We start from the raw sequence: 25372 nt of genomic DNA on the forward strand, positions 1-25372 counted from the left end.
TAAAATGATTTTCTGTATTCTCTTCACTACAGCACTGTACAAAACCTGTTTGCTTTTGAGGGGAAAAGAATCACCTTTTCCTTCATCTTCTCCAGCATTTTGCTTTTGGCTCGCACTTCTTCTTGGATGGAGTCATAAACATTGAGCAGGACCCAGTCACTGCTGTCTTCATCTGATCTCTGTAGAATTGCCAGCAGCTGCTTTTTTCGTTCATCCGCAATCCTCTTGCGCCGTTTATGCTTCTCCTTCAGGTCTTTGTTCTTGGCCTGTTCTCCTCCTACCACCTGTTGTTCCAGCATCTGCAACCTGAAGAAGTCAAGAGAGGGGTCTTAACCCACTTACAGTCCTCCCTCCATTCTTGAGGATTTGGAATCTGCATCCCTTGACTATCCATGGGAGGCAAACAGAGGGGGTTAAAATGGGGTGCGTGCCTGTGAGGGCGCACCTCCATTCAATCCAATAGGCTCTGAGTGATTTTTCCATTTTTGCAGAGGGAGGGGGTGTCCGGAACGGATCCCCCACAAAAATGGAGGGAGGATCATATTATTATTATTATTATTATTATTATTATTATTATTATTATATCCTGCCTTTCTCCCAATACAGGGAGTCAAGGCAGAAAACAACAAGTATAAAACAATACAATTTAAAAACAGTGCAAGCAATATTAAAATATATAAAAGTAAAAATTAAAAAATGCTTAAACAATTTTAAGAATTAAAACAGTTATAAATTAAAATATAACATGTTAAAATACAAACCATTAAAATTTGTATAGTCCAGCGTTAAAAAGCCAGTCCTTCTTAACTTAAAAGGCCTGATTGCACAGGAACGTCTTTACTTGGTGTTGGAAGGATAGCAAGGATCGCACAATCCTGGCCTCTCTAGGGAAAGAGTTCCAAAGCTTGGGAGCAGCCACAGAGAAAGCCTTCTCTCTTGTTCCTATCAAATGTGCCTGAGAGGGTGGTGGGACAGAGAGAAAGGCCTCTCCAGATATCTCAATAATCTGGGGTGTTCGTACAGGGAGATATGGTCCTTCAAAGAGCTTGGACCCAAGCCGTATAGGGCTTTATGGGTCAAAACCAGGTGGGAAACACTGGTTCTCAAATGTTGGCCCCACTGCTGGTTCATCCTCATCATCAACAGTGCTAGCTGAGGGTGATGTGAGCTGGTTTTCAATAATAGGGCCACAGGTTTCCCATACCTACCCTTCTCCAAGTACAACTGTAGTGAGCTTCTACCACTAGGAAAATGGATGTTAAGAGTCCTTGTCAGCATCAGGACCAAATGTTAACAGATGTCCAGTGATAAAATAAAGGTTAATCGGTATTAGGTACTTTGTTTAATATTTTTTGCATAACCAATCTGAGGCTGGGAAAAGATGTGAAAACTGAGAATGGCTTAAGGGAGTGCATTTTCCTTTGTTACTAAGCTGATTTCACAATTCTGAAAAGTTACGTGTGCAGGGAAGATGGGTCACACTTACACACATAGATTTAACTTGCTTGCTTCTGCACTATATAACCGTCTTTATTGTCATCACTACAATACAGCCAAGAGGCTCTCCATTTAGTCAGCCATGAGAAATTGGGAACTTTTATCACATGTGAGTTTTAAACCGCAATTGTGCAAGAAAACAGTCCCTTTGGGGGTACTTATCACATGACATTGCTCCTGACCACTTGCTCTGATGTGCCTCTGAAGCATTGGTAGAGGGCATGATCCTATAACTCCAGAATTGTGTTACAACTTTTAAAAAATTAAAAAAATGAAAGGTAAGGTGGGTAGGACATAGTGTAGAGAGGCAAGGTTAAGGGAGAATGAAGAAGAGAGTGCACAGGGACCATCAATGGCACCAAACTCCCACATTGTGATATTGAACAGAGGTCTGATCATCAAAGTTCCCAAACTGGTATGTTTCTGTTCTCTTTACATAACATGATTGCAGCAAAACTGAGGCAAGACCAAAGCTCATGTAATAAAGTCCTGGATCACTAGGTAGGGATAGTATGGGTAAAATTAGTTGTTTGGGACCCAGTTCTGTCATGTACTGAGAAAGAATGCTGGACTCCATCAGGAAAAGGGCTGGCTGCTGTCTACCATCTGCTGGATCATTTGCTATCAAGAATGTTTATCTTATAGTAGTAAAGTGTGCCAGTGTTCTGTACCAAACAAAGTCTTGGAGAAGCCTAGAACTAAACCCAATTCCAGAACAGAACCACAGGTTTTCAAACTATTAAAGGCATTTGATTTTGTTATACAGTGATGCATACATTGTAATGGATACAAAGTAATGATCATATGGCTTGATTTCCTAGCTGCAGCATTCCGAAGCCTCTCCTTCTATGTCATGTTCATCACTGACCTGGCAAGCACTTGCTGCTGGTTCACAGGCACAGGGAGATCCTCAGCCACACTGGTTCCAGGCGTCCTCGGTCGGATCGATTTCTCCATGGGCTGCCCCGTGGAAGGAACAGGACACTCAGCTGTATCAGACTCCTGAACATAAGAAGAAGTTGGAAGTAGCTATTTTGAACAGGCATGGTATCTGGATTGATGGATATGAGTCTGATTCACAGATAATTTCCCAGAATGTAAAGCCATATACTGTATTTTGCCAGTCTTCCAGGAGAAACTGGGAGAAAAGGAATAACTGACTCATCTGCTGGGCACACAGACTTTAGCCTGACACCAAGGCCTTCTGGAGCTTTGTGTACCCAATGGCAAACTGCAGAGTGTTTCCGTGCCCTAAACCAGCAAAACATTTAAGCTGCTGACCTCACAATGTGCCGTTAAAATCTTGGTAAATTTAATACCTAAATTGTCACAGCCATTTTATCTTTAAACAAGGAATTTCAGAAGCAGGGGCAAGGGGCTGGGGGTTGTTTTTTGCAAATACAGTGAAGAATCACGAAGTTCCTCAAAGATTAGCCTATTTATTGATTACTAGTCGAAGTAAGCAGCTTGAAAAGACTTGCTCACCCCACTCTGGTGCTCTTTCTCTCTCCGACTCATATGCCCCGACAGTTTTCCTCTCTTCTTACATGCATACCTACTCTTTCTCTCTCCCTATCCATTCTGCTAATCTTTTTCTTTCTTCAGCAATACAGGTGATCTTTCTTTCACATCACTCTGTTGCTTTTTGAGCCTTATCTACTCTTTCTCTTTTCCCCCCTCTATTATTTTGCTTTGTCAGGGGGTCTACAAGATGTTGCCCTTTTCTGTCTCAGAAGCAGGCCGCGGCAACCACACGCCGCAGCCTGTGTACGGAGCAAAGAGAAGCCCCTTTTTGCACCATAGAAGGGGTACCATACCTGCTGTGGTGCGGCATTATGATGGTCCTTTTGCACAGTGCTGTTTGGATGCTGTGCACAAGGGATATCATTGCGGTGCACTGTGTGTAAACAGGCACGCGCCAAGATGACATCCCAGTGGAGGAAAAAGGGCTTGGAGCGTGTGAATGTTCAGCCCTTCTTCAGCCCTACTCCGTAGTCAGGCTGGCACAAAGTGCTGGTCTGTACTGCCTCTCAGGTTTTAGGGGTTTTTTTGGTCTCCATATTAGTGTTCATTCAACCTTTCATCTCTGCCACTTTTCTCCCCCATTACTAACAAGCAGCACTGCTTTTTATTTTTCTTTCTCTTTTAAATTACTCAACAAACTACTAGCCAGCCAGCTCCCCATCACCTGCTGTATAGGAATTGTAATGCCAGCCTATTTTTACAGGGTTGTTGTGAAAATCACATAATGGGTGATTCTAAACAAATATTTTGTTGTGGCACCAGTCAAAAGACCTTTTGCAGCCATTCCAACTTTCCATCATTTTTATGGCATGAAACAATAGAAGACTGATTCTGATGTAGATGGGGAACCAAATTACTTTGGAAACCATGAGGGTTACAAATGGACTTTCATAACATTTCAGGGCAATTGCACAATAAAAGCCTTGTCTGGAAGCACCCCAAGAAAACACATGTGAAACAGCCAGATAGTGTAAAAAATGTTTTGGTTTTGGGTGCCTTCAAGTCATTTCTGACTTATGGCAACCCTAAACAGAACTTATCCTGGGGTTATCTTGGCAGGACTGGTTCGGAGGGGGTTTGCCATTGCCTTCCTCTGAGGCTGAGAGAGTGTGACTTGCTCAAGGTCACCCAGTGGGTTTCCAGGGCTGAGTGGGGATTTAAAGTCTGGTCCCCCAGAGTCTTAGTCCAACTGAAACCACTATTGCAAGCTGATTCTTCTAAAATGCTACGTAAATATTACTTTTATTATTAAATCTAAACAACCTGCCATAGAAGGAGGACAGATTTATTTGGTGTTACTATCAACACTTCCTATTACTCAGCATGCCTATGGAATCGTCAATGGCTTAGCACAATCACACCCCCTCTTGTGCCATTTTAGAACTAATTTTAATGGCCATATGTATTCCTGCATCTATTTCACTGCTTGTATGAAGTTTATATTTCAAGGTACCCTGGCTGAAACTTCTGTTTCTTCAGCCGGGCCTGGAGATGAAAGGCCTTGGTCAGAGGCATCTTCCACTGATTGGCTGGTTTCTAGAGAAAACAAAAAGAAGTGATGTTAAGTGAAGACATTTTTATCACAAGGCCTCCTAAGTCTAAGACATATAGTTGTTTTTAAAGGTATTAAAAAGTTTTTGAGAGTAGTTTTGCATGCTATGAAATATGTATTTACTTACTTACACATACAATTTATACCTGGCCTTTCTATAAAAAAAGCCTCAGAGTAGTTTTCCATAGTAGAGCTACAAAAATAATGGCATAACAATAAATGATACAGCCGCAATTAGAGCAAAATCTATTGACTTTATCACACAAGCCTATAAAAGTGGAATTTTAACAAGATAAAAGCATTGTAGGCCAGTACTCATCATACGACGTTGTGTCCGACCTGCTGCTGTCTTGTATTTCATTAGTTACTATAGTGCATCTTTTCATTAATGGGGAAAACTCATCAATATGCTCTCAATCTGGCTGATATTCCATGACTGCCTCTGTGCAATAGGTCCCTTCCTCTGCAATTGCACTTCTCAGGCAGTCATATGGTCTCAGCAAACATGGCTGCCAACACCTTTCTAAATCTATCTGCTGTATGCACATTCACACAGCAGTCGACCTTGGGAGGCAGTTGGCAGCTGCAGTCACTTGTTCTCCGCTTCCTCTCAGAGGGAGGATTTAACTGCAAGGAAAATAGATCATATAACTATGGATTTCTGGAGCACTATTGTGGGGGAAAGTGTGGTAAGAAATTATGTCAAGTCAGTATGCTGCCATTCTCAAACTAGCATGATTGTGATGGGATGACTGGCTGGTGTGATTAAGTCCTAAAACTGAGACAATGAGGGAGCTGGAGCATCAGCAGAACAATTTTTCTAAGGGTTGGACTAGCATATAACTGAAGTATGCACAGTTTATCTCTTGAAACTAAAAAAAAAAGCTACACTCTGGAAGCTGTGCCAGAGACTAGGACCTGGAACAATGGATGCAAGCTACAGGAAAAGAGATTCCACTTCAACATTAGGAGGAACTTCCTGACGGTAAGGGCTGTCTGACAGTGGAACACACTCCCTCAAAGTGTAGTGGAATCTCCTTCCTTGGAGGTCTTTAAGCAGAGGCTAGATGGCCATCTGTTGGGGATGCTTTGATTTGGATTTCCTGCATGGCAGGGGGTTGGACTGGACGGCCCTTGCGGTCTCTTCCAACTCTTATTGTTCTATGATTCTATGTGCCCACTCCACCATCCGGACAGAGACTGTGGCATGAAGAGAAAAGATGTTTATCTTCTCCCCACAATTCCCCTCATAAAAAAAAAAATTATTTCCCAAATTAGTTACTTGTGGCAAAAGGCTCATATGTGTTGAGGAAATTCTTTAGATATTCTGGTCACAAGCCATTTCTGGCTTTTTACAGTCCAATCTGGCAACATGAATGGATCTTGAAGTAAATTAGAAACAAATGACACTGGTAATAGAGGAGGAGGAGGAGGAGGAAATGTGAGCTGACTGAAGCCTCTGAGCTTGTTACTGAAACTTAGTCAGAATGCCAGCAGCCACTTTCTGAACTGATCGAAGCTTCTGGGCTTATTTTCACAGGCAGCAATACAGTTACCTAGATTATTGTAAATCTAGAGTACAGTAATGTAACTGAAATGAAAGAACATGGATGATCAAGGACAAGTCCAGTTTCCCCAGGTAAGAGAGCTATCAGTATAATATATGAATCAAAACTGATCTAAACTACCTGTCGTCAGTACTGCTACTTGGGTAACCAGAAACAGGGCCAGATACAGGATTAATCTATATCCAGAGCAATCCTGAATCTGGTCCTGTTTCTGGTTACCCAAATAGCAGTAGTGATCACAGGTAGTTTCGATTCATATATTATATCTGGAGATAGAGTAATCCTATATAGAGCTGATTCAGGAAGAATACAGCTCTAAATTAACATCCAACGATCTTGTCTGGATTAAACTTTATTTGTTCATTCATGTCCAATTCAAAACTGTTGGAAGTCACCAGTTCAGGCCTTTGAATGCCTCCACTGGGTTAGAAGATGGGAATTAAAAGCAGAGCTGGATATCATTTGTATGCTAATGACGTTTTTCATTAATGGGGAAAACTCATCAACCATTTTATACATGTAAAACAACATGACAAAGCCAGTGTAATGTAATGGTTAGAAATTTGGACTACAATTCTGGAGACTGGGATTCAAATTCAAAACTCACCGGATGACTTTGGGCAAGTCACAGTCTCTCAGCCTTAGGGTAAGGCATGGCAAATCCCTTCTAAAGAAACTTGCCAAGAAACCCCTGTGATAGGTTCACTTTGTTGTTGTGTGTCTTCAAGTCATTTCCAATTTATGGTGACACTAAGGCAAACTTATCAAGGGGTTTTCTTAACAAGTTTCTTCAGAGGAGGGTTGCCATTGCCATCCTCTGAGGCTGAGAGAGTGTGACTTGCCCAAAGTCATCCAGTGGGTTTACATGGCCAAGCCAGGATTCACTACACCATAGGGTTGCCATAAGTCAGAAATGACTTGAAGGCAAACAACAACAAGAAAACAACATGAAAGAGAAGATTGTACACGGCAGAACCCTGACAATCAAAAGGGCAGCAAATGCTTTGGACTTCAGCTTCTAAACACTGCAGCCCCTAAAGGGGTCAGGAAAGGATTACAGGAATTATACACTAAAATGTCTGGGAGGCCAACGTTCCTTCATCCCTGCCCCACACCAAAGACCCAGGTCCAGGACATAGAACAGCAGTCTTCCTGCAGAGCCTACTGGGATCTACTCACCAAGAAGGAGCATGAGAACTTTTTTAAAACTATAGTTCCAAATGCTATTTCTGCTAGATATTCCAGAGGGATTTTGCATACAGTCTCCTAGGTTGAATCCTTTACTCTAACACTGTTTACTATTCTGCACAGTTTTCAAAGACAAACAGTGAAGGACAAGGATGCCTTAGTTTCCAACTGCTGGAAATGTTATGGAGCAACATCTCCAGCATCTGAGACTTCATAAGGCATGAGAACCTCAGGATTTTAATCACTGAGCTCAGGGCCATTATCTGTGCTAATATTCTGCTTTTGCAAATAGGAATCCTGGCTCAAATTATCTTTCTGATGAAATGCAATGGTTCTTTTTCAGATCTGCTCCGCTTCTACCTGCTTCTTTCCCAAGGTTCTCTTCTAAATTGTGGAATTTCTGCTCGTATGCATTCCTCAAAGCACTGATGTCCTCTTCAAGCCGGACACGAGATTCTTGTTCTGCTTCATAGTCAGCCTTCAACCGGGCCAGGCGCTCTTCATACTCCTGAAAAAGTAAAGAAAATCAGCAGAGACTATTCAGCGTATCCATGTATTAACTCCATATTTTCCTCATGTAGGTGATTTAATTCATCCATTCATTTAGACAGTGGGATGTTGCTGCAAAGTATTCAAGATAATTATTAAACCCTCAAGTTTTGTAAAGCTCCAAGCTTGTCAGCCTTAATAGCTAAATTAATTATAATGATGGACGGAGGAATCAAGTCAGGTGTGGGCAATATATGGACTCCTAGATGTTGCTGAACTGCAATTCCCATCAACCATGGGATACACAATCAATGCCAAGAGATAATGGGAACTGTAGTTAAGACATTCTAGAGAGGATCACAAGTTTCACACCTGTGTATCAAGCAGCAGTTTTCAGTTAAAACAAGAAAACAGATGTACACATTAAAAGGGACCTAGTGGGAAAAATTAGGAACATTCAGGGCTGAGGATTGGGGCAGACCTCCAGTAATATGTTATACCAGTATTCTTATTAGGATTCAGTAAATCAGTTCACACAGACCAACAGCCAAAGATGGCCAGCAATGCTTTAAATAGGTCAATGAGCCAAAATGATTGAATGTACATTTTCTGTGGTGGTGCCTATCTTTGGAATGTCCTCCCCAAACAAGTCCATTTGGCATTGTCACTCATCTTTTCCATTCCATATTTTGTTTTTAAAAGTTTCTGTCTTTGGCCCCATTCCCACTCGATCATTTGCCCTGGATAGAACTGGGCAGATCCGGTTGCCCCCATATCGAATCTGCTTGGAAAGAAGTTTGTACTACCCTTTACCTCACAATTTGCCCCTCTGAAGTTCACATTTGCAGCAGAGCTTTAAAATGGAGTTTCCTCTGTTGTCAATCAAATTCACTTCCGCTTTCGTCAAAGGTGACGTATCCTACAACCATTGGGAAACCAGGGGTGTGTGTGTGTGTGTGTGTGTGTGTGTGTGTGTGTGTGTGTATTTGGGTTGTTACATATTATGGCAACTCTAAAACGACCCCATCCTGGGGTTTTCTTGGCAAGATTGGTTCTGAGAAGATTTGCCATTGCCTTTCCCCTGAGGCTGAGAGAGTGTGATTCCCCCAAAGTCATGGGTTTCCACAACTTTACATACACATATACCTATTTAGCAAAAGCATTCACACGTTGTATCAATTTGCCAAATTTAAAAGGAAACACATTCGCATATTCTGTCACACACACACAGACACACACACACACAAAATAATTTTTAAAAAGCCACTTGTAAAGTGACCTGCCGTGCTGGCAGCAAGCAAACAAAAAGGGAAATGTAGCACAAGCATATATATTCAATATGTATCACCCTGTAGAACAAGCATGCACATAATCTGTCCCAATAATAATAATAGTAATAATAATACCTCACCTCAGAATTCCATCTCTGCATCCTCTTGCTTTGCCTCCGATTGCCACCCCAGAATGCCATTACATACACATATGTAGCATTCGCACATTGTACCAATTTGCCAAATTGAAAGGGAATCATTTGAAGCATTCGCATATTACACACAAAAAATACTTTTAAAAAAAGTCACTTGCAAATTGACCTGCTGTGCCGGCAAACGAAAGCTAGCAAACGAAAAGGAAATGTACCACAAGCAGGCACATTCTATCAGTATGTATCAACCTGTAGCACAAGTATGCACACAATCTGTCAAAAATACAATTACAAGAGAGAGAGAGAGAGAGAGAGAGCTGCTTGTGATAGGGGAGGCATGTTCCGCCCTCTTCCTTCCCTAATCCCTCCCCTGAACTTGACCCAATCATGACTGAGGCCAAGTTCACATTTGCCAGCACCCATTTTTTCTCAAAAGATACAGGAAAAACTCCGCTTTCAAAAGACCCGCGCCAAGGGGGATTTGCCCCTGAACGGGTGTGCAAAGCTCAAATTCGAATGTAAAGCAACCGGCGCCAGTATGAACTTCCCGCTTTAATTCGGTTTCTGAACCGGGGTAAAAGGTAGTATGAATGGCCCCTTTGTGGGTATTTTCTAAATGGTCTTTTTTAAAGGAAGGAAAGAAAGAAAGAAAGAAAGAAAGAAAGAAAAGAAAGGGGAGCAGGCATTGGGCAGAAGTCCCATGGCACAGCTACCTAACAGTAACTGGATTTTTTAATAAATGAAGGTCAGTTTGCAGGCCTATGTCAAGAATAACAACTACGACTATACTACTATCCCACCTTTTTCCTAGTTTGTAACTCAAACAACTGTTAAATCAAACATAGTTAAAGATTAACAGCATACAGAAGTTAAAAAGTAATTAAACGATTACAAAATCTGAAACCAGTTAAAACAAATTAGAACAACAACAAATAAAAATCCAGCATATTCTACAAGCCTTGTTTCCACTGAAAATCAGTTCTCAAAGGCCTTCCATAGTTAAAAGACTATGCAGTAAATTCCACTGCCACATGGTATGGTTAACTTACTTCTCGGATTTGTTGTTTCTCTTTCTCAATATCTGCTTGGGATTCTAGGGAAAGTTCTGGCTCCACCTCGGGCTGAGCATCTTCAGAAGGTAGCAGCTGAGATAATTTTACCGAGACTGGAAAGAGAAAGCCTAATTTAGAAGGACTGCTGCAGTGACAGGGAAACTGGACCTGGCAGCTAAACTGAGCTGCTAATCCTTTCCTAATAAACCAAAGGATCTCATTTTCAAATAGTATGATACATTACATATTTATTTCTAGGCATTGATTTATTGCATTGCATTTTAGTTACCTAACCGTGTGAAATGTGTGATTAAATTGTTTTAAGTGACACCCCCACCCCACCCCCGCATGAATATCCATTCTGGAGAAATGACTATTTTCCAGCCCTTAGACTACAATACTGAATTTTTGTGGATGCTGATGATATCAATACAGCTTAGCAATGCAATTCTTACTCATGTTCTTATGCAATTCTTATGTTGCACCATAAGCATTATTTTATTTTACTTTACAGTAATTAAAAAAAATATTTAGATGCTAAAGAGAAAGAGTAGCAGCAAAACTGGGTTTTTGGCTGAAATACCAAGGGGAAAAAGCTCCACCAACTGCACCAACATGGGGAGGGGGTCCATGCCCTCTGTCATGAAGGAGGATATCAGAAGGGGGAATCTAACCCCTTCCTCTCATTTTTAACTTCTTATCTCTACTGTAGAAACAACCTACAATTCCCAAAGCAGAAATTACATATGCACGGTATCAGGTGAACATCAAAGAACAAAAGTAACAAAACAAGAAGAATCAAAGAGTATGCAAAGATCTGACCAATGAATTTAACTTCTTCAGAGTTACTCTAACTCCTGCAATGTAGTGCCTTCCAATTGTGTTGAACTACAACCCCCATGCTAGCTGGAAGCTGTAGTCCACCACTCTAAGAGGGTGCCAACTTAGGGAAGGCTGTTCTAATCCTTTTGTACTGACCCTACAAGTGACTAGTGACCAAAGATGGGGAAACTCCTGTGTCCTTAGAAGATGACGAAGTTCTCAGTGTTGGTACTGATACAACCTTCCCCCAGCAAGGCAGAGAACATGAACAACTGCGCTTCAGTCAGTGGTAAAGCAATCCTACCATGCAAGTTGCTGATATTCATCTGCTGTGCCAAGATTGCCCTCAGCTTCTTGATCTCCTCCTGGTACTCTCTCAGCAGAGCATCCTTGGGGTCCTCGTTGATGCGGGGCTTGTTGCGGATGTTCTTGGCTCGGTGGGCGTAGCGCAAGGTGCTGAGAGACTCATCATAGTTGTTGTCAGCAGGAGACAGGCAGGCCACCATAAGTGTCTTTGTGTTGCCTCCAAGTGAGTCCTGCAGCACCCGGGTCAGTTTGGAGTCTCGGTAAGGGATGTGTCTGCACCGCCCATCCGCTAGAGCCGAGATGACATTGCCCAGTGCTGAGAGAGACAGGTTGATTTTGGTGGCCTCTTTCAGGCGCTCACCAACAGCACCAGTTTTGGATTGCCTCTCACTCCCAGCCAGGTCCACAAGGTTAAGCTTTGCAGCCCTGAGGTGATCTTCTCCTCTCTCATCTGTAAAAGAAGAATGAATTTGGACTGGGATGAAAGAGAAGGCAGCTCCTTGACCATCCAGAGCAAGCTTCCCTTCCAGGTGTGCTGGGCGATAGATGATGTAAGTTGTAGTCAAACTTATGTGGAATGACTGAGATTGGGGAAATCTGCACTTAACTACATCAGTACATAATATTACATACTTCCCAGCAATGAGAAAGTGAAGCTGTGATCTTTCAATTTTGTTCTCTCCAAAAGATGTTGAGGGACACTGAATTCCCCCACCCCCTCAAAGGAGAGAAAGCATCCTAGATGAAACACACAACCCACCATTAAAGACAAATCATGCAAATGATCATTCAGATCATTTGACTTTGAAGGATCCTCTCTCCTCAAACAGCTCATTCAACAGAAGTAGTATCAACCTGGATTCTTTCTGCAGTGTGGCTGTAGCCCTAGACTGCATTGCTTTGACCTTGCAGCTCTTGCTTCTATTCTCAGATGTTTATTAATATCACATGAACCTCTGCTCCATCACATCCATCCCAACCTTATTTCAGTAATATTCTGCTTTTACCTACAGCGTAGATCTCTATGTTTATGGTGAAGATGGAGTGGGATCGGGAGGAGTCTTTGTTCATTAAGGTGTAGCCCACGGCACGATTTTTCCATCCTGTCTCCATGATGTGCTCACACTGGGCAATGCTGTGCACTGTATGTAGCGAGAGGCCCTTCACATAGACCCCTTTCTCTGGGTGCTCCTTCAGCTACAAGGGAGACCACAGCAGTAAAAGAGTTACAGGAATCAGTGAAAGAAAAATCTGAATTAGGAAAGGATGATCAGGACTGCATCCACATTGCAGAAATAATCCAGTTTGACACCACTTTAACTGCCATGGCTCAGTGCAATGGAATCCTGGGAATTATAGTTTATTGTGGCACTAGAGCTCTCTGATAGCGAAGGCTAAATGTCCAACAAAACTGTAGTTCCCAGAATTCCCTAGTATTGAGCCATGGCAGTTAAAGTGGTGTCAAATTTGGTTTAATTTTTGTAGTGCAGATGCAGCCCAAAAGACTTAAAAGACTATTTTTGAAGAATAAAGATCTCATATATAGGCAGAAGCACTTTACCACAAACGTTGGTTTCTGCTAACAAGTAGCCCCAAAGGACAAATCCTAAAGAGTTGTTGGAAATGTATTAGGTATATAAATCTCTGATTACCAGGTGCCATCCCTGTCTGGAGAAGACTCTACCCCAGACCTATGAGCCAAATGTTTAGCTCTCATTCTGCACCCCTGAATCTCAGGATTCTAGTGTTTAAAGCTCTACCAACACAACTTAGCCTCAAATGATAATACCAGACATCCTGATACTGAACAACATTTGCAACTAAAGAAAGGAGGGTAGCTATGAGACAAGTCAGAAAGGGAAACCTCCAATGTGAGGGCCTAGGAGGAAAAAAGGTTTTTATGGGGATGCTGGTGCGGCATGTAGGGAGATGGACATGTCACAGTGAGTTCCAACTTCTGGCTTTAAATTGCTAATCATATTTTCTTTGTATAATTGAAGCATAATAAACTGTCAGAGTTCGGATTTCTGGAATTTGGAGTTGTTGGTTTCTTTTTACTTCAGACTAACATCCTTCTGGCAAGTGTGGAATCCTTACCTCGAGTTTTTGTTTAGTGTTGGAACCAAGGAGGTCTCGAATATCTTCATTATAGATCTCCAAGTAAGATGCCCTCACCAAGAACTTGGTGTTTTCTGCACACTGAAAAAATAGAAATGAAATAAAAATAATAATGGAGATGTATGAAGTTTCCAGGCTGACTTATTTCTAGAAGGATTGCCTCAGAGGGACATTCTTCTGCATCTAATACATGCTTGGACATAATTTTCATTGATTCAATGCCTGTTTCTAGTTAGTCTGTACCACTTCACATTGCAGCTAAGGTATCAGATGATTGAATGAACACACAAAACACCAAAATCCCTACACTGGGAAAGCTAGTATGTGAGGGAGAAAGTTCATTGACATGTATACCTTTCTTTCACCCAGTTTATTACACCAATATACTAGCTTCTTGACCTAGCCTTCTCCCTCTAATGCTAGTTTACTCCATTACATTTATTTTTCCCATTTGGAGCATTTTGTTTCAATATTCAGATTTCCTTTCCATCATCTAAATCTCCCAAAGTCCAGCAAAGTCTAGACCAGGGGTTCCCAACCTTTTTGACTCGTGGAGCCCTTTTTAGAATCAGTTTCTATGGCAGAGCTCCTAAGACGCCTACCCTATGTCTTACAGGTTAATGGTTTCCCTATTTTGTTCTACTTTTTGTTTCTTATTATTTAATTTCCGTCAATTTTTATTTCTTTCATTTTTCCTGGAGCAGCCGCAGAGCATCTGGGAAGTGCATGCAGATCCCTATGGGCTCAGTGGAGCACAGGTTGGGAACCAGTGATCTAGACTATATGAAGGATGCTTACAGCAAGCCTGGCAACTGGGAGCCTATCTCAGAAAACCCCATGATAAGTTAGCCTTAGGATTGCCATAAGTCATGGGTTATGCTCCCAATGGGCAGATCATCCCTTCTCTGCCACCTTTACTGGTACCCCAAGTGCATTACCTCTCCTTGACTCATGATTGGCTTCCTGGGGTTCACATCACCTATAACGTAATGATGCTAAATCTCCAGCTTTGTTTTTTCTCACCATGGAAACCTGTGCAGGATCAGGTTTGTTAACACTGTACTGTGAGAAGGGAGCTTTATTCTGAACATTATTCCGTTTGCTGCCCAATAAGAACCTACTGTTCTGAGTCCTCTAAGCTAGTAAAAATATCTGTAAACTTCTTAACTGTCTCTCTTTTGCTCTCATGTTGCTTTATTATACTGTGTGTTTATATCACTATTTATAGCCATTGTACACTTCCCTGGTGTCTATCAGAATGAAAAACAGTTTATATAGTGTTTAAATAAATAAATAATATAGAACCAAGGCATAGAGATTGTAGCCTATGATAACAACTCCATGTGATTGAACAGAGAATTCTTTCACCTTGTACCCCAAAGGCAATGATGCAACATTATATTTCCTTGCAGAACTGGAGCACCATCTACAGGAAATAAAACACTAGCCTAAAATTGTGTATGTTACCCCATTTTCCAGGGAGGCAAAGGGCAGCATGCCCCAAAAACACCAACCTCACTGGTGGGGTTGCTAACTGGAAAAGAGATTCCACCTCAACATTAGGAGGAACTTCTTGACAGCAAGGGCTATTCGACAGTGGAACACCTTCCTTGGAGTGTAGTGGAGTCTCCTTCCTTAGAGCTCTTTAACCAGAGGCTGGATGGCCATCTGTCGCGGATGCTTTGATTGAGAGTTCCTGCATGGCAGGGGGTTGGACTGAAGGGCCCTTGTGCTCTCTTCCAACTCTATGATTCTATGATTCATTTCACCTCCTTGGTGTCACTGTACAAACAATACAGTCAAACTTTGACTTGGCTATCAAGAACATGCTGTGGGGAAGATTCTCTTCCCCATTCCTTCTCATTCTTAAGTGATTCACTTTTCCATCCCTGGGCTTGTGGTAACCACAGTTTGCTGTGATATCTAATTTGAGCAAAGCATGGTTCAGTACCTGTTATTCAGAGCAACCTAGATCTCAAAAGAAGTATCTTTTTGTGTTGCTAATGGAATTTAAATTTTGTTTTCTGGACTTTAAGATGTTTTCTTTCCCAGTACCTGCATGGTCAGAAGGAAGAGCGCATTGCCTGCATGGCTATAACCCCATACTGAGTTGGAACCATCCTAACTCAGAACAGCAAAAGTAACATCTTGACAAAATGCAGGCCTATGACTAACGTTGTCATACAATGTACCCATGCCAACCGTGGACTTGCCATCTACAGATCAGAGCTTCTGCGAACAGCAAGCCCTGGCTTTTTCAGTGGGCGTGTGTGCAAGCGGCTGTACGCACAGGCATAAGCATGCATGCACCCATTGAAAGCAATGGGACTTAAGATCCCAAATTTTTTGCTATCTGCGGGAGGTGTTGGAATAGATTCTCCCACAGAGAGCAAGGCAGGACTATATTTTTCCCACCTATATGATATTGAACACCTTTTCCTGATGAAGAAGCCAATGGAGCTTTGAAAGCTTGCATCATGTATTTTGTGCATGTTTGTTGACTGAATAAAGGTATAACTGTTTTGTGGATTTTGGATGTTATTGTACTTTACTATATGGCCAACATAGCTACCCCTGGATATGTCTGCTGTTATGCATAGTTTGCTTCCAGATCATAATCAACCCATCCACTTGAAAGTATGGTTTCAGATTTACTTCATATACAGTGGTACCTCGGGATACGAAATACCCAGGTTACGAAATTTTCGGGATACGAAAAAATCCCATTGGAAATAATTGTTCCGGGTTACGAATGTTTTTTCGGGTTACGAAAAAACTTTTGGTGCTTTTCGGCGCTATTTTACACGGAATCGCGGCTTTTCCCCATTAGCGCCTATGGCATTTCGGCTTACGAAGGCTTTTCGGGTTACGAAAGCGGCCGCGGAACGAATTACTTTCGTAACCCGAGGTACCACTGTTGAAGCAAATGATATTGATATATTTATTTCTTCGTTGCATTTATATTGTCTCTTGTCCCCAATGAGACTTTCCCTCTTCCCGCTTTATCCTTATAATAATACTACAAGGTAGGTCATGCTAAGAGAAAGCAACTGGCTCAAAGTCAACCAGCAAGCTTTATAGTTCAGCAGGACTTGAATCTGGATCTCCCAATCCAGCAGCAGGGACAGACTTCAGGGACAGAGCAGGGGACCCAGAGAGCTCCACCAAAGGGAATAGCTGCTGCTAAGCCTCGGAGGAGGCGTGTAGTGGTCATCTGGGACTCTTTGCTGAGAGGCACTGAACCAGTGGTTTGTGGGCCTGACAAGATGTCTCGAGAGGTGTGCTATCTCCCTGGGGCAAAGATCCGTGATGTGACAGAGAGGCTGACAAGACTGGTCAAGCCTACTGACCATTACCCCTTTCTTTTGGTTCATGTGGGAACCAATGATACTGCAAGGCATAGCCTTCAGAATATCATAAGGGATTATGAGGCTTTGGGTAGGAAGTTGAAAGAGGTGGATGCACAGGTTGTCATCTCCTCTCTTCTCCCAGTCGAAGGGCATGGTCCAGGAAGGGAGAAGAAAATAGCGGATGTAAATAACTGGCTCCATAGATGGTGCCGCCAAGAACGATTTGGATTCTTGGACCATGGGTTGCGGTTCCATGAGGAGGGACTTCTGGCAAGGGATGGGTTGCATCTCACACCAGTTGGCAAAAACATTTTTGCCAATAGCCTCAAGAATTTGATCAGGAGGGCTTTAAACTGAGTTATGTGGGGGAGGGAGACAGTATTCTGGAAGGCAAAAAGACTGGAGAAGATAGTCAAACTGACAGAGAGGGAACAAGACAAACAGTGCAAGGACCCAACAGTGGGAGGCAAAAAAACTTGCACAGGCAGCAAGTAAAGGGAACACATGGTCTTAGATGCCTCTACACTAATGCACAGAGCATGGGAAATAAGCATGATGAACTTCAACTCCTAGTACACAAAGTAAATACGATATAATAGGCATCACTGAAACCTGGTGGGATGAGTCTCATGATTGGAATGTGGAAATAGAGGGGTATAACCTTTTCAAGAGAAACAGGCCAAACAGGAAAGGAGGAGGAATAGCCCTATATGTCAGAGATATTTACACCAGTGAAGAGATCCAGGACATCAATCCTGGAAGCCAGGTGGAGAGCATCTGGATAAAAATTAAAGGGCAGGGAAACAACAAGGATGTTATGGTGGGAGTCTACTACAGACCCCCAAGTCAGACGGAGGAATTGGATGATGCCTTTCTAGAACAGATGACCACACACTCAGAAAGGAGAGATGTAGTAGTGATGGGTGACTTCAACTACCCTGATATTTGTTGGAAGTCAAACTCAGCCAGATCCTCAAGGTCTAGTAAATTCCTCACTTGCCTTGGAGACAATTTCATGGTCCAAAAGGTGGAAGAGGCAACAAGGGGATCAGCTATTTTAGATCTGATCCTAACAAACAAGGATGACTTGGTTAATGAAGTGCAAGTGGTGGGATCCTTAGGTGGAAGTGACCATGTTCTCCTGGAGTTTGTTATACAATGGAAAGGAGAAGCCAGGCATAGTCAGACACGCATTCTAGACTTCAGGAGAGCGGATTTCAGTAAACTTAGAGAAATACTGGGGGCGATCCCATGGTCAGGAATACTAAAAGAGAAGGGAGTTCAAGATGGATGGGAGTTTCTCAAAAGGGAGATACTGAAGGCACAAATTAAAACAGTTCCAGTGAGAAAGAAAAATGGGAGGTGTCACAAGAACCCAGGATGGATGACAAAGGAACTTTCAGCTCAGCTAAATTTTAAACGGAACATGTATAAGAAATGGAAAAATGGGGAAATCACCAAAGAGGAATTCAAAGAAATAGCTAGCATGTGTAGAGATAAGGTCAGAAAAGCCAAAGCACAGAATGAACTCAGGCTTGCTAGAGAGGTTAAGAACAACAAAAAGGGCTTTTTGGATATGTCCGCAGCAAAAGGAAGAAGAAGGAAACTGTAGGGCCACTGCGTGGAGAAGATGGCAAAATGCTAACAGAAGAAAGAGAAAAGGCAGAATTACTCAACACTTTCTTTGCCTCAGTCTTCTCAGAAAAGGCAAAGGGTGCTCAACCTGAGGATAATGGAGCAGAGGGCAGAATAGGGGAAATTCAGCACAAAATAAGTAAAGAGATAGTACAGGAATACCTGTTTAACCTAAATGAATTTAAGTCTCCAGGACCAGATGAGCTACATCCAAGGGTATTAAAAGAACTGGCCAATGTAATATCGGAGCCATTGGCAATAATCTTTGAAAACTCCTGTAGAACAGGAAAAGTCCCAGCAGACTGGAGGAGAGCAAACGTTGTCCCCATCTTCAAAAAGGGGAAAAAAGAGGATCCCAACAATTATCGTCCAGTTAGTCTGACATCAGTACTAGGAAAGATTCTGGAGCAGATCATTAAACAGAGAGTCTGTGAACATCTAGAAGGCAATGCCATAATCACAAAAAGTCAACATGGGTTTCAGAGAAACAAGTCATGCCAGACAAATCTAATCTCTTTCTTTGATAAAATTACCAGCTTGGTAGATGAAGGGAATGCGGTGGATATAGTATATCTTGATTTCAGTAAGGCCTTTGACAGGGTTCCCCATGACATTCTCACAAACAAGCTGTAAAATGTGGGCTGGACAAGGCAACTGTTACGTGGATTTGTAATTGGTTGACCGGCCGAACCCAAAAGGTGCTCAACAATGGCACCTTTTCATCCTGGAGAGAAGTAACCAGTGGAGTCCCACAGGACTCTGTCCTTGGCCCAGTACTGTTCAACATCTTTATCAATGACTTGGAGGAAAAAATTGGGGGAATACTTATCAAATTTGCAGATGACACTAAAGTAGGAGGAATAGCTAATACTCCAGAGGACAGGATCAAAATTCAAAATGACCTGAATAGACTAGAAAGCTGGGCCAGAGCTAACAGAATGAACTTCAACAGGGAGAAATGTAAGGTACTGCACTTAGGGCGAAAAAATGAAATGCACAGATATAGGATGGGAGACACCTGGCTTAAGGAGACAACATGTGAAAGGGATCTAGGAGTCCAAGTAGACCACAAGTTGAACATGAGTCAACAGTGTGATGCGGCAGCTAACAAGGCCAATGCGATTTTAGGCTGCATCAATAGAAGTATCGTATCTAGATCCAGGGAAGTAATAGTGCCGCTATATTCTGCTCTGGTCAGGCCCCACCTGGAATATTGTGTCCAGTTCTGGGCACCACAATTCAAAAAGGACATTGAGAAACTGGAGCGTGTCCAAAGGAGGGCGACTAAAATGGTGAAAGGTCTGGAAACCTTGCCCTATGAGGAACGACTCAGGGAGCTGGGGATGATTAGCCTGGAGAAGAGAAGGTTAAGAGGTGATATGATAGCCCTATTTAAATACTTGAAGGGATGTCATATTGAGGAGGGAGCAAACTTGTTTTCTGCTGCTCCAGAGACTAGGACCCGGAGCAATGGATGCAAGCTGCAGGAAAAGAGATTCCACCTCAACATTAGGAGGAATTTCCTGACAGTAAGGGCTGTTCGACAGTGGAACACACTTCCTAGGAGTGTAGTGGAGTCTCCCTCCTTGGAGGTCTTCAAACAGAGGCTGGATGGCCATCTGTCGACGATGCTTTGATCTGGATTTCCTGCATGGCAGGGGGTTGGACTGGACGGCCCTTGCGGTCTCTTCCAACTCTATGATTCTATGATTCTAACACTGTAAGCTAGACACTGCACTAGTTCTCCAGATATAGAAGAAAAAGGGCTATGAGCTCCTCTAATATTTTGTGCTAGCATTCCTAATTAAAGTTTTAAGAAATCTTTGGGTAGACTGTGATTCAGCTAAAATTGGCAAGGCATCAACAGGTGAGGGTTTTGTTTTGTTTTTTTGTGGGAAGGAGATTCTGATCCCTCTGTTTTCCCTTTACATAACGGAAACACAACATTCTAAGTAATTAGAATGTGGAGCCCTGGTGGCGCAGTGGTTAAATGCCTGTACTGCAGCCATTCACTTGAAACCACAAGGTTGCGAGTTCAAGACCAGCAAAAGGGCCCAAGCTCGACTCAGGCTTGCATCCTTCCAAGGTTGCTAAAATGAGTACCCAGACTGTTGGGGGCAAATTAGCTTACTTGCTAATTAGCTTACTTGCTGTTCACCGCTATGATCTTTGGAATAGTGGTATATAAATAAAAAAACCCAAATTATTATTATGGTCACCACAAATTAGGTAGGCATGACCAGAGTGAGCAGAGCCAAAGGGGAGGTGGGAAGCCCAGAGTTCAAACAGCCAAACCATGATTTAGTCATCATGTCCATACTAGGCTGGAAGGAAGTTTAGAGAATGCAAAACCCAGAATATCTAGTTGGATGAACAATCCACAAATGGTTTCTGTGCCATTTCCATCACCTTCGTACCTGCACACTCTCAAATAAGTGTTCAAAAGCTCGGGGAATGATGCCCTTCTGGGAAGACGGCTCCAGAATCCCTTGCATGGTAAAGGACTTCCCACTGCCTGTCTGCCCATAGGCAAAGATGGTACCATTGTAGCCTTCTGTCACACCCTGGAAAATTTAAACAAACAAACAAAACAAGAATAATAAACATTATATTGGTTTTCAGATAAGCTTCTATCACAAATTAAACAAAAGCAACCAGGCTGAAATTTCCAGTAGCTTCAATTATGCTCTGTCTGTATATTTTACCAAGACACACATCACATACACAGTTTTCCAGTGATGGAAAGCTTTAGGGGTGCAGTGGTTAGCTGGGTCTTGTGGAAAGAGGTCAAAGGAAGACAATGGGAATTTGGATATTTACTTTTGTTAATGAATATACAGGTAGAGACACAATTTATGCCACAGGTAGGAAATATTTGGCCCTCTATGGCCATTCTGGGAGGACCAAAGATTTTGGACCCCTCACAAAGACACTCTCACAGCCATCACACTTGACTGCTCCCACAGCAGTTTAGGGAAATAGGCTGCCTGCAATTTCAGAGTTCAAGTTTAGTTCTATTGCTCTTTTCTTTTAAGTGCCATTTCTTATCACAAGCCCATAGAGTACAATGTCCTCAGCTAGAAAGAGGAAGAAAGAGCTATCCTACACAGACCTATGTTGGCCATGGATTAAGACAGCCAGTAAGAGTCATCAGCTAACTGAAAGGGAACCTGCTAGACTAAATTTGTTGAATTGGATGAACCATGTCAACAGTCTGTGCTGAAAATCACAGAAACACAGAATTTAGACGGGACACAGCTCAACCAACAATGCCAACAAGGGGAAGGGGGGATGCAGGGACTGTGACACCACATATGTGCCAATACCTTAAGTACCCTGGGAATGGCTTTTTGCACCCATGGCATTGTGTGACTGGCAGCTCATTCACGGATTTCCCCCATGAGTGAAAAGGGATGGATCAGGGAGGGGACAGCTATAGGTGGGAAGTGGCATTGTGCGATCAGCACTGCTGATGCTGCTTCCTTCCCAGGGAAACTGCAGTTTAAAAGCCATGTGTGATAAATCTCATAGAACCTTCTGTCCAAAAGTCCTCAATGATTATACAATTCATGGATTTGGCTTGTAATTAATCACTTTCTAGGGGCACATAAAGCACCTTGACCCAACCACATGCACTCCTTGGATTACTGTGACATTTATAACTTCTTGTTGTTACTAGCTATACAGTTAGCTTTGACTTACAGTGAACCTATGAATGAAAAACCTTTAACATTCCCAAGGCATCAACAGCCCTGCTCAGGTCTTGCAAGCTCAGGGCTGTGGCTTCTGTGACTGAATCCCCTTGTAATACAGGGGAAGCTACTGAGTGGCAGCACTAATAGTGGGAGATGACAATGGTGGATGTTTCAGTGGCACTATATCTTACTCTTGTTACTACTACAATGGGCCCTTGGTATTCACTGGGGTTTGGTTCCAGAACTCCCTTGGATATCAAAATGTGGATGCTGAAGTACCATTAAATACAATGGCATAGTAAAATAGTGTCCCTTATATAAAATGGCAGCATCAAGGTTTCCTTATTGGAATTTTTAAATTTTTTGGGAATATTTTCAAGTCCTGGATGCTTAAATCTGTGGATAAAGAATCCACAGGTACAGAGGGTAACGGTACATTGAGGGCAGCAGTAGAAAAAACACTCTTCAAAATCAATGAGGCACCATTCACGCTACGAAAATAATCCAGGCTGAATCGGGTGGAGTCCTTGTTGTTCACACACATGTCCCAAATACACTAGGTGCACTTTTGGAGGAGGCTGGCAAAAAACCCACTTAAACCAGGATATTCGATACTGTTTTTCCCTATTTTTCCTGGAAGATCCGCATCGACCTGCATCATCAGCAATATGAATAAGCTTCTGAATCAATTTAGATTGCTCTGCATCGTTCAAAGGAAGGAAGGCGGCTCCATTTTATCGTAAAAAAATGGCATGTGTGAATAACACAGGGATTACAATTACTAAAAGAGATTTGCAAACCCAAAATAAAATGGGAACAACGAACCTGATGAGCATCAGAGTGGCGATCCACATCTCCTTGGGACAAAAAAAAAAATGAGTGTGCATGCCCCCTTGGATGATAATGTTGCTTAGACAAGAAGGCAGTAAATAAAGGAAAAGACATCATTTTTTGTGGGTTTTTCAGGCTATGTGGTTATAGAAGAGTTTTTTCCTGATGTTTCGTTGGCATCTTCAGAAACATCTGGAAAAACTGTTCTAGAACATGGCCACATGGCCTGAAAAACCCACAAAAAGCCATGGATGCCAACCATGAAGGCCTTCAACTTCACAAAGAAAAAGACACTTATAACATTTATAAATTTGGAAATGATCTCCAGTACCTGCAGTCAGTTACACTCACCTCTATGAGCGGGTAGGCAATTTCATTATAGATCTCCTCTGTGTTCTGGTCCATGTAATAAGCCCCATCAAAGGTGAATTGTTTTGGTGGATCTTCAGAGGTGACGGGGTTCTGGATGAAGCACTGGCCACGGGTGCTGTCCATGCAGACCACCACCTTGCAGCCAATCTGCTTCTCACGCTCATTCAGAGGGCGGCAACGCACAATCACTTTCACCGCCTCTGAGGCCATGGTCCAGACCCATGAACATGTGCTGGCAGAACTGGGTGGCAGGACAAAACTAAGGCGAGATTTGCAGCAGAGTAGCAGCAAGGAGGGCTTCTGCTTACTCCTCTGAGGAACAAGATGGCAGGGGAAAGACGTACAATATCGACCTAGGGAATAGGCTGTGATTTGCCTGGCAGCAAAATGGTTCGTTCCTATGGGTAAGATCAGTGCAGGGGATGTGTGGCCCTAACAAGGCAGTATAGTGATCCTAAATATGTGGTCCTAGCAAGGTTGGCGATGAGTTTTCTGGAAAGAGGTGAGGCAGTGGCGTACAAAAGCAAAAATGGGCACAAGCCAGGCAAGAAGAGAGGGCGTCTCCTTTGGTCTTGTTTTGGCAAGGCAATGTTGAGTAGGAATAGGTTAGATTGCAGGGTTTTCTTCTGCACAACGAGGAAGAAGTGCACACCGGTCATGTAGTTATGACCTAACAAAGAGTTTAAGAAACACAGAATACTGGAATTATAAGCCGAGGCCTATAACTGGTGAGGAAGAAATGGGCACAGAGGAAGCAATCCGTGCTTGCTTCCTCCAAAGGCTGGGTGCCGTGGCAGTAAAATGGGGACTCCGTTTATTGGGTTCTTCACAGCTGCAACTACAGGAGAACCCCCAAAAGCACCTTAACCAAGACCATCTAGAAATGGGCTTCCAAGCAGCAATATTATGCAGCCCACAGAGAGGCCTCAGTAGTATGAGGGGCAGTGAAATATGGGCGCACTGGGACTTAAGGCAGAAGGCAAAAGGATGGCAGGATATAATGGGCTTTCTATATAAGAATCAAATTTTCTGTTCCAGAACCAGGAGCGCGAAGACTGTAATGGAGACACAGGAGGGTAGGAAGGTGCTTTCAAGGGTATCTCGCTGACCAGGTTGAACCTGGCACAGCAGACCCAGTTACTCCAACACACCACCCTCCCTCACCACATCATTCAACAACAAACTGGCACAAAAAGAAAAAGTCTGTGAGCCTGGCAATAACAAATTGGGTGCAATCCTCATCCAAGCCTTTGCACTAAGAAAACCAGGGCAATACTCACTTTGCACTAAGAAAGAAAGGCCAATCTCCACCGAAGCCTTTGCTGGAGGAACTAACTGGCACAAGAAGAAAATAGGGGTTGCTTGAAAGGGAGTCAGTGAGCCTGGTACTAAGACAGGGACACCAATCCTCACCCAAGCCCTTGCACTAAGAAGCCAGTGCAATCCTAACGCTGGAGGAACAAACTGGCACAGGAGGAAAAGAAGGGGTGTTTTGAAGGGGCTTAGTGAGCCTGGCACTAGGAAAATGGGTGCAATCCTCACCTGAGCCTTGCCAAGAGAAGGGCTACAAAGCAAATGGCAGGAGGAAAGGTGGAGGGAGCCCTGGTGGTGCCTTAGTCTAGGGAAAGGAGTGCCTGGCAGTATCTGTTGCTTTTGGAAGGAAGGAAGGAAGAAAGAGGGAGGAAAGACAAAGAAAGAAGAAGGAAGTAAAAGGAAGGAGGGAGGCGGGAGGGAGGGGGGTTTGCCATTTAAGGGACTGTTGGTGGCACCAGGAGGTACAGGGGTCAGCCTGGGGAGATAAACCCTGACTAAATGAAAGAGAAGGGAGGGAGGGAGGAGAGGAAGGGGAGAGTAGAGTGGGTGCCTCCCTTTGGCAGAGGAAGGTGCCCAGGGGGCAAAGGCCCCAGGTGCCCTCTCTTCAAGAAGGGGGAGAGGCTGCCATGGGGAGGA

The 25372-nt window shown here is 43.0% G+C and overlaps 1 protein-coding gene across 4 annotated transcripts in view; it reads right to left on the minus strand.

Moving 5' to 3' along the window:
• Positions 1-25081, minus strand: part of KIF17 (kinesin family member 17) — a 35434-nt gene extending 10353 nt beyond the window's left edge. For all 4 annotated transcript variants that reach the window (XM_042452134.1, XM_042452133.1, XM_042452132.1 and 1 more), the window contains exons 1-10: positions 23402-25081; positions 20942-21088; positions 13519-13620; positions 12429-12618; positions 11420-11872; positions 10291-10406; positions 7690-7837; positions 4475-4557; positions 2366-2499; positions 75-306 (exon numbers count right to left, since the gene is read on the minus strand). In XM_042452134.1, coding sequence (XP_042308068.1) covers positions 75-306; positions 2366-2499; positions 4475-4557; positions 7690-7837; positions 10291-10406; positions 11420-11872; positions 12429-12618; positions 13519-13620; positions 20942-21088; positions 23402-23632 — 1836 coding nt within the window. In that variant the 5' untranslated portion in view covers positions 23633-25081. The remainder of the gene's footprint in view (positions 1-74; positions 307-2365; positions 2500-4474; positions 4558-7689; positions 7838-10290; positions 10407-11419; positions 11873-12428; positions 12619-13518; positions 13621-20941; positions 21089-23401) is intronic.
• Positions 25082-25372: the final 291 nt, after the last annotated feature.

This window comes from Sceloporus undulatus, chromosome 2 (genome assembly GCF_019175285.1).
Source record: "Sceloporus undulatus isolate JIND9_A2432 ecotype Alabama chromosome 2, SceUnd_v1.1, whole genome shotgun sequence".
Taxonomy (NCBI): domain Eukaryota; kingdom Metazoa; phylum Chordata; class Lepidosauria; order Squamata; family Phrynosomatidae; genus Sceloporus; species Sceloporus undulatus.